The 16245-nt window shown below is 39.1% G+C and overlaps 1 protein-coding gene across 3 annotated transcripts in view; it reads right to left on the bottom strand.

The window, feature by feature from the left end:
* Positions 1-5997: 5997 nt before the first annotated feature.
* B3GLCT (beta 3-glucosyltransferase) overlaps positions 5998-16245 on the bottom strand; it is a 124389-nt gene continuing 114141 nt past the window's right edge. For all 3 annotated transcript variants that reach the window (XM_047723091.1, XM_047723089.1, XM_047723088.1), the window contains one exon: positions 5998-8075. In XM_047723091.1, coding sequence (XP_047579047.1) covers positions 7991-8075 — 85 coding nt within the window. In that variant the 3' untranslated portion in view covers positions 5998-7990. The remainder of the gene's footprint in view (positions 8076-16245) is intronic.

Below are 16245 nucleotides of genomic sequence, written 5' to 3'. Positions count from 1 at the left end.
CCATTGTGATCCTAGAGCATTCCAGCTTTTTCCAGTTTTTTAAAGAAGCCATAATGCCTCTACCACAAGGTCCCTGCATATGCATATGCAGTTTCTTCTTCCTAAAATGTTCTCCTTTTGACCCCTTCACCTGGTAAACTGTTTTTTTTTATTTTTATATCTCAAATCAAAGACCAACTCCCCCTCAGCATTTACTAAAGCTTATGAATATTGTTTTAGTAGTAGTCGTTGTAATCTGTGGCCTGATCATAAAGTCTACAAGGACAGAAAGTTTGTTTGCCTTGGCTTACCATTGCATGTCCATTATCTGTAACATAATAGAAACATAATACATATTTTTTGAGTGAGCCAAAGTTAATTTTCATATCCAGAAAAAAGATGTTACCTTAAAAGGATCTTATTACAGTTATCCTGTAATTCCGTATTCTGAATCCATGAATGAAAGCCAAGCATATTTCAAATTGATTAGATTCGATATGACACAATTTTCCAGATTGCTAGAGCAGATAATTCATTTTAATTAGAAAGCCTTGAGGTCTTAAAATTAAGTTCTTTTCATAATGGAATATAAAAATGTGGAAATAGCACCCACTGGGAATATGTAGTAATGGAATATTTAGTAATACAGACCCTATATTTAGACAGTAGTATCATAACACTTTCAAATTCAAACCTCTTCATTTCATTACAGAGCTGAAGCCCAGAGACACCCGGGAAAGCACCCAAGATTGCATCATGAATAGAGGTAGGACCTTTCAATCCTATGCTTATTCTACCTAAACATAAAGGAGCAGAATAACTCCCAGCTCCAGATGTGGAATCAGAAGAAAGCCAAAGGAGGAATAAAACAGGAAGGTAAAAATAGTGAAAAGAAATTCTAGGTATAGGAGTGTCTGAAAAGGTCCAGTAGACTGGTATGAATGTGTATATGTTTCCTGATGTGGGATGATCTAAGGCCATTGAGAACCCTGTGCCTTCTGATAAGTAGCAACAATGCCTGGCACAATATAGTTGCTCAGTGTATTTGTGGAATGAATGAATGAGTGGGCATGTCATCCTTAGACTCCCCCAGTTCACCCACTTGCTTGCTTATGTCTGAAAAGAGCTTATCAGTGAATGGCAGCACACTACCTCAGGCTGAATGCTGCTCTCCCTCAAAAAGATATCCATGTCCTAATTCCTAGAACCTGTGCGTGTTACCTGACATGGCAAGAAAGGGATTTTGTAGGTCTGATTAGAGATGGGAAGATTATCCTGGATTATCTAGTTGGGCCATAAATGCAATAACATGTATCCTTATACAAGGGAGGTAGAGACATGGATATTTGACATACAGACAGACGAGAAGTCAGTGAGACCACAGAGGCAGAAACTGGAGCGACGTGCCACAAACTGAGAAATACAGCGGCCACCAAAAGCTGGAAGAGGCAGGGAATGGATTTCTCCCCTCTGAAGGAAGGGTTGCCCTGCCAGCACCCTGATTTTCACCCAGTGATATTGATTTCAGCTCTCTGGACTCCAGAACTGTAAGTGTCTAAATTTCAGTTGTTGTAAGCCTCTAAGTCCGTGGTAATTTATTATAGCAACCGCAAGTACAAATTTCGGCCCCAGGATGTGAGATGCTGGTCTAATACATAGCTAAGAAATGTGGAAGTGGCTTTGGCATGGGTACTTGCAAGAAACTCTAGGAATTTTGACGTGCAGAATGAAAAAGCCTACATTGTTCTAAATAGACTGTTGGTAGAAATGGATGTTAAAGGTGCTGCCAGAGAATAGTCACAGGAAGTAAGGAGCATGGGGAAGAAAACCTATGTTGTGTTAGAGAACATATATATTATTATAAATAGAATGTTGGGAGAAATTTGAGCTTTAGAAGCCCTGTTGGTGAGGACTCAGAAGGAAATGAGGAAAATATTGTTGGGAAGTGGAAGAACATGAACCCTTGGTCTGGTAATAGCAGAAAGTCTAGCTGAATTATGTCCTACAGTTAGTTACACTGGAAAGTAGAACTAACTACTTAACATTGCTAAGCAATGAACTTGGGTATTTTGCTGAGATTTCCAAGCAAAGTATTGAATGTGCCCTGGTTTCTTCTTGCAGTTTGTAATCACATTTGAAAGGAAAGAGGGAAATCGAGAAACTGCTAAGCAGAAAGGAAACTAAACTTGACGGTTTAGGAGATTTTTAGCCAATCCAGACTGTAAAGGATGCCTAAATTAGGAGATTGAGGCTGAGGAAAGAATGCCATGAAGAGAAAATCAGGGGCATAGCAGGAACAGTCTTTGGCTAGTGCCATGGGGAGGGAGATGGGAAGGTCAGAGTATTCCCTGGCACAAAGGGTCCCGTGAAGATGGTAAGTGTATGACTTGTGGATCCTCTCAGTCATCGGAGCAGAAACCAGGGGTAGAGAGGAGATCGTCAGGAAGGATCTGTAGAGGAGCACCATGTCCAACAGTATGAATCCCTTTGACATACATAGGAGACCCACGGGGTTTATGGGATTTTAATACATGCAGAAATGATGCCCATTTGATCCAAAGGGACAGAACCAGGACGAAATGAAAAAAGGCTGCTAGACTCCCAAAATTCCACAGGCAGGACAGAAGATAGTAATTTTTGCTTTGGTTAAGCCATCTAGTGTGTGATAAATTGTTGCAGCTGCCACAGGAAATTAATACTCACACATTAAGTGCTCAACAAGACACTCTTGGGTTTTTTAATTAAATCAAGTTAAATATTAATTACATCAAAATTAAATGTTGAACAGGGTATTTATAACATATGTATCAGGCATAAAGACTACTTATGAAATAAACACCTATGTACCCACAAACCTGTTTAAGAAATAGAAATTCAAGGGGTGCCTGGGTGGCCCAGTGGGTTAAAGCCTCTGTCTTCAGCTCAGGTCATGATCCCAGGGTCCTAGGATCGAGCCCTGAGCAGAGAGCCTGCTTCCTCTTCTCTCTCTCTCTCTCTGCCTGAACTCTCTGCCTATGTGATCTCTGTCAAATAAATAAATAAGTAAATCTTTGAAAAAAATATAGTTTAAAAAAAAAAAGAAATAGAAATGCAAGTTACCTTTGAGTCCTCCAAATGTCTGAGAGCATATCTTCCTTGCTTTCCCCCAGAGGTAATTACTCTCTTGAATTCTGTGTTTATCATTCTCTCATTCTTTTTTTTTTTTTTTTTTTTTGGTATATGTGTATCTCTGTATTTACTTTTTCATTTTGCATGGTTTTTAATGATTCACAGGAAATCCTAAGTTTTGTTTTGTTCTGTGACTTTTTTATTTGCTTAACATGGATTTGTCTCATGTGGTAGGAGTACATTCATATTAACTGCTGCATAACCTGATAGTAAAAAGGCATACAACTACTTATCAATTCTTCCAGCAATGGACACATAGATTAGTTCCAGCTTTTGGCTCTCCTGAGCTGTGTGTGCTGCTATGAATATTGTGCATGCTTCCTGGTGCATTGGTGTAAGACTTTTACTAGGGTCTGTGCCTCGGAGTAGAACTGCTGAGTCCCAGTGCCTGAGTACTTTCACCCTTACTACGTGTATTGTTGTTCCGAGTACTCCTACAGAAATTTAAAGTTCAATCTCAAGTAGCCAGTTTCTTCATTTTTTTGAACCTCCCAACATATGTTGCTTCTATAATTTATCTGATATTTAATCATATTTGTCTTTAATCTCTCTGATGTAGGGTTATTTATGATTCACTCCTGGATTCTTGGTCATCTTTATCCATGCTGGTGTTACTTGCTCCGCTTGGCAAAGGCAAACGAGCACAGGTATTCAGTGAATAGACTCTGAAGCCAAAAGGTCTAGGCTGGAAACCCAGTTGTGCCACTTACCAGCTGTGTGACTTTGAGATGGTTACTTAATCTCTCTGTGCCTCAGTTGTCCCTAGCATAAGTTGGGGAAAACATAACAAAACATAACATTTAAAGAATTATTGTGAAGATTAAATAAGCCATGCCTGGGTGGCTCAGCCAGTTAAGTGTCTCCCTCTGGCTCAGGTCATGATCCCAGAGTCCTGGGATCGAGCTCCTCCTCAGGCTCCCTGATTAGGGGGAGTCTGCTTCTCCCTCTGCCACTCCCCGTTTGTATTCCCCTTCTCAGTCTCTCTCTGTCAAATAAATAAATAAGAACTTTAAAAAGGAAAAAAAGAACAAACGTATGTAAAATGTCAAATACCCTCAGCAGGTTACTATCTCACAATAGAAGTGATCAAACACTCCCATTTTCTCGTCAGCAAATCTAAAACTCTCTGTGTCTACACTTTCTTCCCATTTGACAGTGGAGCCTCCTATCAAAGTGGATCCCTCCACTGAGTTCTGGTTTCCATCCTGTTTCACCAGGACTGCCCATGTAGTCATTGTACCAACCTTGCTTTCTATGTGATTGTTCTCGTCACATGTGGACATTCCTTACAATCTTCCATCTTAAAATTTATGAAAAGATTTATCATTATTAGAAATCATCTTGTTCCTTCATTTGTTCACTGCTTTACATTCCTTCTCCTTGCACCTACCCCTGCTCCCACAAGGAATGTAAGTGCCTCTTAAGGGAAAACATGCACTAGAAGACAACATGAGATAAAAAAAAGTTTCACTTCCTACAGATGGGAGGAAAACCCATTTTTCAGGACATGTTTATAGAATCCTTGGGAACATAAAACAGTAGCACCTATTATGTGCCGGGCATTCAAAAATGCCAGGGGTAGAGTGATGACAAGGACAGATAAGGGACATCCTGGAACGTCTGGCACATAGTAGTTATTTAATAAACAGCTGCTGAATGATCTATTAGTTGATTCATTTTAGTTCACAGAAATTACATCTCTGATTTTTTTAAAAGATTTTTTTTTTTAAAGATTTTATTTATTTATTTGTCAGAGAGAGAGAGGGAGAGAGAGCGAGCATAGGCAGACAGAATGGCAGGCAGAGGCAGAGGGAGAAGCAGGCTCCCTGATGAGCAAGGAGCCCGATGTGGGACTCGATCCCAGGACGCTGGGATCATGACCTGAGCGGAAGGCAGCTGCTTAACCAACTGAGCCACCCAGGCATCCCGATTTTTTTAAAAGATTTATCTGAGAGAGAGAAAGAGCATGAGCAAGCCCAATGGGAAAGGCAGAGGGAGGAGCAGGCTCCCCACTGAGCAGAGAGCCCGACCTGGGGCTTGATCCTAAGACCCTGGGATCATGATTTGAGCTGAAGGCAGATGTTTAACTGACTGAGTGACCCAGGCGCCCTGAAATTACATCTCTGATTATGAATGAAAAACAATAGAAACATTCTTAAAATTCTTCTAGCATTCTTCTATTATCAACTTTTGAAGAAAAACAATTTTTAATGAATATGGATGTGGAAGCACTAAAGGTATTCAATAATCTGGAAATTCAGAGAACACTGACACTTTCGTACTTGAGCTCATCATCAATTTGTGCTATTGTTTTATGTTCCCGAACATTCCATAAAGGCTGTGTTTGTGTCTGAAATTCTGATTTAGCTGTAAGATGTAAAAATCCTACATAGTCAGACAACTTGGCTTCAGTTATATCAGAAGTGACTTAAAAGCAAAAATAGCATTCCAGTTATTCCTTGATGTTGACATCTCTAGGATAAAAATAAAACAAAAAAAATAAGTAAACAAGTAAGTTCCTTATTAAAAAGGCAAAAGAAATGTGAATAGGACACTATCTGTCCTGGGAAGTTCAGATTCAAAACGTGTTTCTTAAGATAGGAACTGCATGGGAATCCATTCCAAAATAACATCTCCACTTGTTATATAATTGGATAATGGTTTCACAGACTTTGTATAAATATATCTTCGGTGTCTGATGGTTTTCTCTTAAAAGGATATATTACTAATTTTTCTCTCTGAAAACTGTGTTCACAGAGCCACCAACTTTCCCCCCTGACTTTATTCATTCTTTTTCTCCTTGCCTTTCCCACTCTAGGTTGGACTCAATGAACACATTGGAGAAATGAGTAACTTAGGCAAAGACCTTTTATTGGTGGTTAGGCTCACATAGTTCCAAAAAGTAAATGTAATTAACAAAACACCCACAAGTACCAGAGAAAGTGCTCCGGTCTCAGTAGAAGGCACTGATCCTAAGAAAGCTTGATGTGGGTCACCACGTAGAGATGCCGTTTCACTCCTGTTGAATGAATGTGCTGTATTCTGAGTGTGACAGTTGGGAGGCAGGAGTAGGAAGAGCCCAAGCCTCTTCTCCACTGGGTTAGGCAGCCAGGCCCTTCACGGGTGCTCTCCCTGATGACGTGAAGGTGTCCGCAGTGGTAGCTATGACAACGATCCCAGCTACGGCAACGATGCTGATGTCATCACCAACAGTTTGACAGGATCTAGAAATCTTTAGGGTGCTTCTCATCCGGTTGATCATCTCAGATCCATTCCTTGGACAGGCCACAGAATCCACTTTCACAAAAATGAATCCAGCGCATTCAGTGACCACTGAAAACACACCAGTCCTGGTATTTGCTAATCTGGCACCACAGTTAAAATACAATTGCATCATTTTGGAAATAAGTCCAACCTAAGGTTCAAGAAAATGTACTGTTAAAAAACACACATGGGTACTTTTGGTGGTATGGCTTTAAAACCCAGCACTTGTCTATAAAAGCCTTACAAGCAAAGTTAGTGAACAGCAATTTTTATTTTTAAAAAAATGGAAAGTATTTTACTAGACCAAATTAGTTTAAGACATATGAAAATCAAATCTTATTGAACACCCTTAGAAAAACTGAATTATATAATTAACATTCCTTTCCACAAATTAATAACAAATGTGTTAAATTACTGTGTATTAAAGATATGATTTCAAAGTTAGAGCTGTTTCAAAATACTATGTTCAAATCTCATTCTGTAAGAACCCAGGGAAGTTACCAAACCACCCCGCTGTCCTTCCAGTAGGGTTTCATGGTACACCGGAGGGTCTATTATGAGCCAGAAGAGAGTCACTAAGTAATATTCAAAGAAAAATAAAAGTAAAACATCAGGTACAAATTAATTTAATTCACTTCCTGAGACTTACACAGAGCTCACTGACTTAAATAAAGCATGACAACACTGTTTTTAAATATCAAGAACACTATTTTCTGGCAGCATCCAGTATACTTTTGTGTTACAAGTAGGTCATAAAGATAGGGCTTCAGGGAGAAATAGAAACACAGATGAACCTCTAAAGAAAGAGAAAGCTCGAGCAGAAGACTTCTTATTCTCTTTTTATGAGGCACAAACAGAAAAATAGATAAAACATAACAACCCTGATGATAGACTGCGGGGGACTTCGTATCTCGACTTTTATGTTTTATGAATGATATTTAATACAGCATTATTCCTGCTGAATAACCAGAAAATTTGCATCATCAATAATACGTTAAAAAGTTCACTCCATGGTAATATCCATGTCAACCAATGTTACCTCTTCTACATAAAGCGTGTGTGTGTATATAGTACACAGAGAATATATATGTCTAGAGCATACATATAAACACAGTCATGTCTTCCAAGTCTCAAGGCCATCTGACACTTTACAATGAAGAGAGAAAACAGGAATGAGACTTCTGGTACCATTTATTTTTCTGTGACAGTAATAAAGCTGCTGTATCACAGCTTGGAAAATACACAGTAATCATTGTATATTACAGTAACTGTATAATGCAAAAGCAAATGATTTTTTTCCCAGAAAAAAAAAAATCTGTCTTCCCTATGACTCTGCTTCCTCCCCCCTCAAAAATACCGTATACGTAATTTCCACCTAACGTCAGAAGGCTTCCCGTGCCCACGGCCCGTGGAAGCAGCATGGTCACAGCTCAGCAGGAGAACGCCTGTCTCCACGCCTGTCTCTGACGCAAACTGCGCTCCCAGGCCGGCTCGTCTTACAACTCTTCCTTCAAGCCTTTCTGTGTCTCTTGCCTGGCTTTGTCTTCCTCCCTGGGCGCCAACCATGTGAAATACACCTTTACTGGATCAATGTTCCAGTGTTTGTGAAAGGATATGGGAACTTGGTGAGAAAGATAGTCCCTGGGGTAATCCACGGGCCGAGCCTGCGGGAAGAAGAAAAGAGAATCACGTTCCTCTATTTGCTGAAAACAATTTTGCTTCAGCACAGCATTATCTGAATTTATGAAGTGACTGCTTTTCGCCAATATTTGATATTGCTTATGAGAATGTAAAAGCAAAAAAGAAGATCTTTTCTACTACCCTCTCTCTGATGCAAGGCTCTTTGCTTTTGTATCTCCGATTACTTTAATATCCCAAATATACCACTTTTGGCTTCTGTGTTCCGTAGTCATGCCTCTGGGAGAGTTCTTAACCATGGTAATAGATATAAAAAGCTTTCCTTGGTCAGTCATTCAAGGGACTATTATAACTTCTGCAAAAGGCAGGAAAAATTGCTATTTCTCAGGCCTCTCTAAAGAAAGTGGCCATACCTGGAATGTGTGTGTGTGTGTGTGTGTGTGTGTGTCTGGGAGGGGGGGCGGGGGTGAAGAGTTCCCAGGGGCTCCCCCTTGCCTGTCCACTGCCCTGACATGTAATTAGGTGTATCTCTCAGAGCAGGAAAATGCAGAGCTCATCAGGAATCCAGGAGAAGCATGAAGTAACTCAGCACTCACTTCCCACCCAGATACCTAGTCTGATTCCAGAAATGGCAAGGGAAACATTGAGTAACCAGAGGCAGTTTGCAAGAGGGCCTAAAAAGTTTTTGCATCCTCATCACTTCAGGATTCTCTAGAACTTACAAAATGAAGTTTAAGCAGAATTAGACATAGCCTAGGATGGCTGAGATTGAAGTAACCTTCAGAGTATAGAAGAGAAACTAGACACTATTTTCTTTTCTCTAAACAAAGCATCCACCTTTCTCTCAATGCTTATCTTGTTTATAGATTTATATAGCCCATCTGTGTTCTCTAGTAACTCACTGACTTATCAATACTAAAACAGTCTTGGCTTTATTAAATCTAGATAGGAAACATTTTGAAAACAAGTGTTCTCTAGGCTAGTATTTCATTATATTCTACTTAAATGCTTGCAGTGAATACTTAACGTAAACTCTCTTAAGTGGTTTATAAAATACCTTCATTAAATTTTATCTCATTCAGCCCTTGAAACAACCTTGCAAGGTGATCAGAGTATCCTGATTGATCTTCAGTTTATAGATGAGGAAACTGGAGCTCACAGAATTTATAAGTTTCTTAGGGCAACAGGTCTAACACCTATTGCACTGGGGACAAGAGCAGGTGACCAGCCCAGCTCCTAGTTCAAGCAGGATGCCTGCAACTGGTCCTCATTCCGTGGCCACAAGCCTGGTCCACCAATGGTGCCTCAGCTGCCCTGACCTCCTTGGGGGACTTTATCCTGAGACGGCACAAATATCCTGCTCCAGTGAGTGTTGATACCTCTGCATGGAAGTTCAAAATGACGGTGTGGGTTGGGTGGAGAACTTCCATACTAACCATGCATGGTCCTTTAAAGATTCTAAGTGCTCGTGGAGTTAAAAATCTAAGAAGGCAATTTTAAAGGAAGAAAGTGAACCAAAGACCAACAATACACGCTAGAATAATGTCTAACAGACTTGAGCAACTTCTGAGTATCAGCTAAGGAGATTCAAATGTGATATCCTGCTTGCAAGGCCCTCTGGGAGTTTACTGGCCTGGAAGAAACCCCAGGGAAAACAAACGCTCAATTTTGTTCTCAGACAATTCCACAAGGCTCCCAGAAGAAAGAAAGAAAAATCGTGGAAACAAATCTTGAATCGTTTTTCACATTTAAAAATGAACTCTCAGAGACACAAATGCATCTCACAGGAAAAAAAGAAATCCATGCTATCTTTCCCTCTATTAATGCGGATTCCAGAAGGGACTGCGGTTGCATGTTAGCACATGAGTGAAGAGCTGGTTTACAAAGTATTAGAATGTGCTAAGCATTTCTGGCAAATGCGGTTTTGGAAAAGAACAAGACGAGCCTAGCGAAGTGGAATGTGTCCACAGAGGCATCTGTAACACCAGGAAGTCTAGACGGACTCTGATAATCACATTTCTGTGCCCAAAATGCCAAAAGGAAGTGGCGAACAGGCAGGGTTGGGTGGAGGGAGGAGGCCTTAGGAACAGACATGAAGCATGATGGGAAGCTGTACGCAGGAGAGAGATGGCGTAAGATGCATGGAAGGACGTACATTGGATGAAATCAAAACTTAATCTGTAAATATTAGACCACACTGAACGGTGCAAAAAACAGAGATTAAATTTGTATTTGCTTAGACAAATACAATTTTTATAGCTGTAGTGACATAATTTACATACAATTCACATACAGGCATGGTAGTTTGAAAACTTTTAGATTTCCATATCGATCCAGTTTTAGAAGACTACCTACGGTCATTCCCCCAGAACTCTCTGCCATGCATTTTCAGCCAATCCCTACCCCAGTGGCAGCCCCCGGAGACCACTGATTTGCTTTTTCTCTACAGTATTGTCTTTTCTAGAAATTTCTTATCAGTGGAATCATACATTATGAATGTTTTGAGCCTGGCTTCCTTCACTTAGCATTGCTGCATGTACCAGTAGTTCATTACTTTTATTGCTGAGCAATATATTACACTAAGTGGAAAGACCATACAAACAACACACAGTTATTATCACACAGCTTCCATGGGACAGGAGATTTGGCAACACATAGCTGGGACCTCTGCTTCATGGTCTCTCACCAGATCATAATCAGGGTGTCAGCCCAGGCTCTATAATCTCATCTGAAGGCTCAAGTAGGAAAAGATGCACTTCCAAGCCCAGTCAGTAGGTACTGGTAACACTCAGTTCCTTGTGGGCTACTGAGCTGAGGGGCTTCACTTTCATACCCTGTCCCCTTGCAGCTTGCTTCAGCAAAACCTTCAAGCCCGGAAGGAAGTAGGAGCGTCTACAAGGAAGATGGAAGTCACAATCTCTTGCAGCATAATGACAGAAGAGACATCCCATCACCTTTGCCATATGCTATTGGCTCATACTCCAAAGAGGGGAAAACACAGGGTATGAATTATCAACAGGAGGGGACCAATGAGATCTATGTCATAAATTGCCTGCCACATAGATGTTTAATTTTTTTTTTAAACTGCCAAAACGTTTCCAAAGTAACTATATTTTATATTCCCACTAGAGGCCCAGGTCTGTTTGCATATAGGCATTCTATACATGTGAATTTAGCTTGCATCTCCCTAATGACTAATCATGTTGAGCATCTTTCCATGTGCTTAGTAGCTGTTTATGTATCTTCTTTAGAGAAATGTCTGTTCAGTCTTTTACCCAGCTTAAACTCAGCAGCTGATTTTCTTACTGAGTTGTAAAAGATTGTTATATATCCTGAATTCAAGTCCTTTACCACAGACATGATTTACAGATACTTCTCCCAATTTATGGGTTTTTTTTTTTTCATTCTCTTAAGGATATCTTTTGAAGAGCAAAGTCTTAAGTTTCATGATTTCAATTTATAAATTTTTCCTTCTATGGATCTTGCTTTTGATGCCATAAAACTTTGCCTTCACTAAGGTCAAAAAGAATTATCCCTATGTGGGTTTTTTTGGCGGTTTATAATTTTATCTCCTATGTTTTGTATGATGATTCATTTTGAGTTAATATTTGTGTGTGATGTGAGGTTAAGTTCCAAGTTCACTTTTTGTATGTGGAAATACATAATTGCTCTAGCACCAGTTGACCTGGGCCACTTCTCCCCTGGATTGCTTTGGCATCTTTGTCAAAAAAGAGTTTATGACAGGGTTTATTTCTAGACTCTCTATCCTGTTGCATTTGCATTGATGTGTGTGTGTGGATGTGTGTGTGTTTATCCTTCTACTACTTGCATCGTCTTGATTATCATAGCTTTAGAGTAAGTTTTGAAATCATAGAACTGTAAATCCTCCAATTTCAACCTCCTTTTTAAGAATTACTGTGTATTTCCATATAAATTTTAGAGTCAGCTTGTTGATTTTGACAGAGAAGCCTGCTATGACTTTGGATATGGATTGCACTGAATCTATTGATGAATTCATCTATTGATGAATTTGGGGAATGTGGGGAAATAAAATTTCCTGTAAAAAAGCCCTATAGCCCACAAGAAACACTTCACATTCCGTTTGTCTAGTTAACAGCTCAGATCCCAAAGGAGAGTAAAACTTCCCTTATCTCTTGGAGAGGCCGAGGGTTATATCCCTGAACTAGGTCCAGAGGGTAAGCGCCAAGGTGCCAGAAAAACCTGAACACTTTCCACCCTGGGATACATTTACATTTCAAGGAAGAATAAGGGGTGTATTTGCATACCAAAATGCTGAAGTAAGAAAGCATTTCCCTTTAGAAACAGAGGAAACAGTTTTTCTTTGTCCCTTGCTGATGGGGTATCGCACCACTTGCAAGGCCAGTTGAATTGGCCCTCATCCTACTGCCCTGGAGGTAAAAACTAGGTCAAAGGGGCAGTGGGAGTGGGGGCAAGATTTGCTTATTATTTATTGTGAGGTACTTGATGTAAAAATCTATCTCTGATCCAGAACACTTCCTTTAGGAATTCAGAATAAGTTAATTTTAAGTGAATAAGATGAAATAAAATTCTTTTTTAAAAAAAGATTTTATTTATTTATTTGAGCGAGAGAGAAAGAGAGCACAAGCAGTGGGAGCAGCGGGCAGAGGGAGAAGCAGGCTTCTGCCAAGCAGGGAGCCCAGTGTGGGACTCGATCCCAGGACCTGAGATCATGACTTGAGCTGAAAGCAGAAGCTTAACCAACTGCGTGCACCCAGGCATCCCAGTATTTTAAATGGTATTACAAAATCAATGGAGAAAATTGCAATAGCAATAGTGAGTCTTCCAATCCATAAATATGGTACAGATCTCTTCATTTAATTAGATCTTAATTTCTCGGGACGCCTGGGTGGCTCAGTTGGTTAAGCAGCTGCCTTCGGCTCAGGTCATGATCCCAGCGTCCTGGGATCGAGTCCCACATCGGGCTCCTTGTTTGGCGGGTAGCCTGCTTCTCCCTCTGCCTCTGCCTGCCATTCTGTCTGCCTGTGCTCGCTCGCTCTCCTCTCTCTCTGACAAATAAAATCTTTAAAAAAAAAAAAAAGATCTTAATTTCTCTCAGCAGAATTTTATTATACAGTATACAGTGTAACTCCATTTTAATTTATTCCTGATGTATTTTATTCATTTGCCTGCTATTTTGAATGACACTGTTTTCTTCATCTTCAGTTTTGTTTTTTTTTTTTTGTCAAAACAACACAATTGCTTTTGTATATTGATCTTGTAGCCTATAACCTTGTTAAACTCATCTATTAGTTCTGGTAGTTTTTGTGTTTTTTTTTAAGATTTTATTTATTTATTTGACAGAGAGAGATCACAAGTAGATGGAGAGGCAGGCAGAGAGAGAGAGAGAGAGAGAGGGAAGCAGGCTCCCTGCTGAGCAGAGAGCCCGATGCGGGACTTGATCCCAGGACCCGGAGATCATGACCTGAGCTGAAGGCAGCGGCTTAACCCACTGAGCCACCCAGGCGCCCCAGTTCTGGTAGGTTTTTTTTGTTTTTTGGTTTTTTTTGCTCCTTTGGTAGATCCGTAGGATTTTCTACATACAAGATAATGTGGTCTGTGGATAAAGACAGTTTTACTTCCTCTCTTCCAACTTGTATCCTTACTATATATGTATACATATATGTATGTGTATATATATGTGTGTGTAAATATATATATTTTTTCATCTTATTGCACTGGTTAGAACCAGTGAATGAAAGTGGTAAGACAGACATCTCTACCTTGTTCCCAATTTTGTTATTTTGTATATTCATTTCATCAGATTGAGGAACTTCTATTTTGTTGAGAGGTATTTTTTTTTCTTTTTTTTAAATCATGAAGTGTTAGATTTTGTCAAACATTTTTTTCTGTGTCTATTGAGAGACTCATGTGGCTTTTATTCATTATTCTACTCATATGGTATATAACAATAATTGATTTTGGATATTAAACCAAGTTTGCATTCCTGTGATAAATGCCAGCTTGTCATGGCATATAACCCCTTTTATATATCACTGAATTCAGTTTCCTAGTATTTTGTTAAGGATTTTTCCATCTGTGTTCAAGAGTAATACTGGCTTGTAGTTTACTTTTGTCATATACAATTTTAATTCCTGTTACTTTTTTAGCAATATTTTTGGAGTGATTTTCTAAATTCTTGTTCTAGGGATAACAATATGCACCTTTTTAATCTTTATTTATTTATTTATTTATTCGAGAGAGAGAGAGAGCATGTCGGGGGAGGTGTGGGAGGAGCAAGGGGAGATAGAGAGAATCCAAGCAGACAACCTGCTGAGTGTGGAACCTGATGTGGGGCTCCATCTTAGGAGTCTGAGATCATGACCTGAGCCTAAACTAAGAGTCAGATGCTTAACTGACTGCACTACCCAGACACCTCAACAATATGCATCTTTTGCATATTAAGCTAATATTGGCCTCATAAAATGAATTGGGAAGTATTCTCACTCCTTTAATTCCATTCCATCAGTGTATGTAGGTTCAAATACTTTTTCTATTTTTTTTTTAAGATTTTATTTAATTATTTGATAGAGAGAGATCATAAGTAGGCAGAAAGACAGAAAGGGAGAGAGGAGGAAGCAGGCTCGCCGCTGAGCAGAGAGCCCAATGCGGGGCTCGATCCCAGGACCCCGAGATCATGACCTGAGCTGAAGGCAAAGGCTTTAACCCACTGAGCCACCCAGGTGCCCCTCTATTTCTTTTAAAGACAGTTTTGCTAATGAGTGTGATTTAAGAAATTTCTCCCATTTCTTTTAAATTGTCTAACTGGTTAGCACAATTTTGGTAGGATTTGCAATGATGTCCCCTCTTTCATTCCTAACTTTGGTAATCTGTGTCTTCCTTCTTTTTCTCTTGGGCAGTCTAGCTAAATTTACCAAATTAGCTGCTCTTTCCAAAATAAATCATTTTTGGCTTAACTTGATTTTCTATGCTGTTTTTCTGTTTTCTTTATTGACTTGTGCTCTAAACTTTAATATTTCTTTTATTCCACTTAAAGGTTCAGATTTGAATATTATTTTGCTTTCAATGCAGATGTTTAGAGATTTAATATCCTTATCCATTTCTAGTATGTTTAAAACTATACATTTCCCTCCAATCCCTACATATCTGTGCTAAAAATTTTGTTATATTTTGTTTTCATTTTTATTCAAGATATATTCTAATATTCCTTATGTTTTCCTCTTTGACCCAGGGATATTTCTGACCCAGCATGTGATCTATCCTTTAGAACACTGCATGCACACTTGAAAAGAATGTGCATTTTGCTGTTGTCAGATGAAACATTCCCTGTCAGTTAAGTAGTTAGTATTGGTCCATTTCTCATTCCAATTCTGTCCATTTATGTTTCATGTATTTTGACAATCTGTTAGGTGTACATATACATTTATAATTATTGTATCTTCTTAATATATTGACTTTTGGTTATGAAATGTTCCTCTTTCTCTCCAGTAATATTCCTCTCCTTAAAGTGTATTGCGTTTAACATAGCCACTCAAACTCTCTATGATTAACTGTTTGCAGGGTACATCTTTTCCTGTCCTTCTACATTCAACCTATTTGTGTCTATGAATCTAAAGTGTACTTGACTCTTACAGACAACGTAGTCAAATCTTGATTTTTATGCAATCTGACAATATCTGCCTTTTTTTAAAGATTTTATTTATTTATTTGAGAGAGAGAGACAGTGAAAGAGAGCATGAGAGAGGAGAAGGTCAGAGGGAGAAGCAGACTCCCCATGGAGCTGGGAGCCTGACGCAGGACTCAATCCTGGTACTCTGGGATCATGACCTGAGCCAAAGGCAGTTGCTTAACCAACTGAGCCACCCTGGTGCCCGTAATATCTGTCTTTTGACTCAGGAGTTTAGTCTATTCATATTTAATGTAATAATTGATATACCTGTATTTTTATCATTTTGCCATTTATTTTCTGCATGTATGGTTTTTGTCCCTCTGTTTCTCCTTTATTGACTTCTTTGGTTAAACAATCTTTTTGTGTATATTTAATCCTTCTATTGATATTTTAAACTATATATTTAAATCATTTTCTCAGAGATTTTTTCCAAGGATCGCAGTATGAATCTTTAACTTAGGTTAATACTGACTTAATTCCAATAAAATCAATTGCTACAATATAGCTTCATTTCCTTCTCCTTGTCT

This window comes from Lutra lutra, chromosome 3 (assembly GCF_902655055.1).
Source record: "Lutra lutra chromosome 3, mLutLut1.2, whole genome shotgun sequence".
Taxonomy (NCBI): domain Eukaryota; kingdom Metazoa; phylum Chordata; class Mammalia; order Carnivora; family Mustelidae; genus Lutra; species Lutra lutra.
The sequence above is the reverse complement of the archived record's forward strand: the minus strand, read 5'-3'. Positions and strand labels throughout refer to the sequence as shown.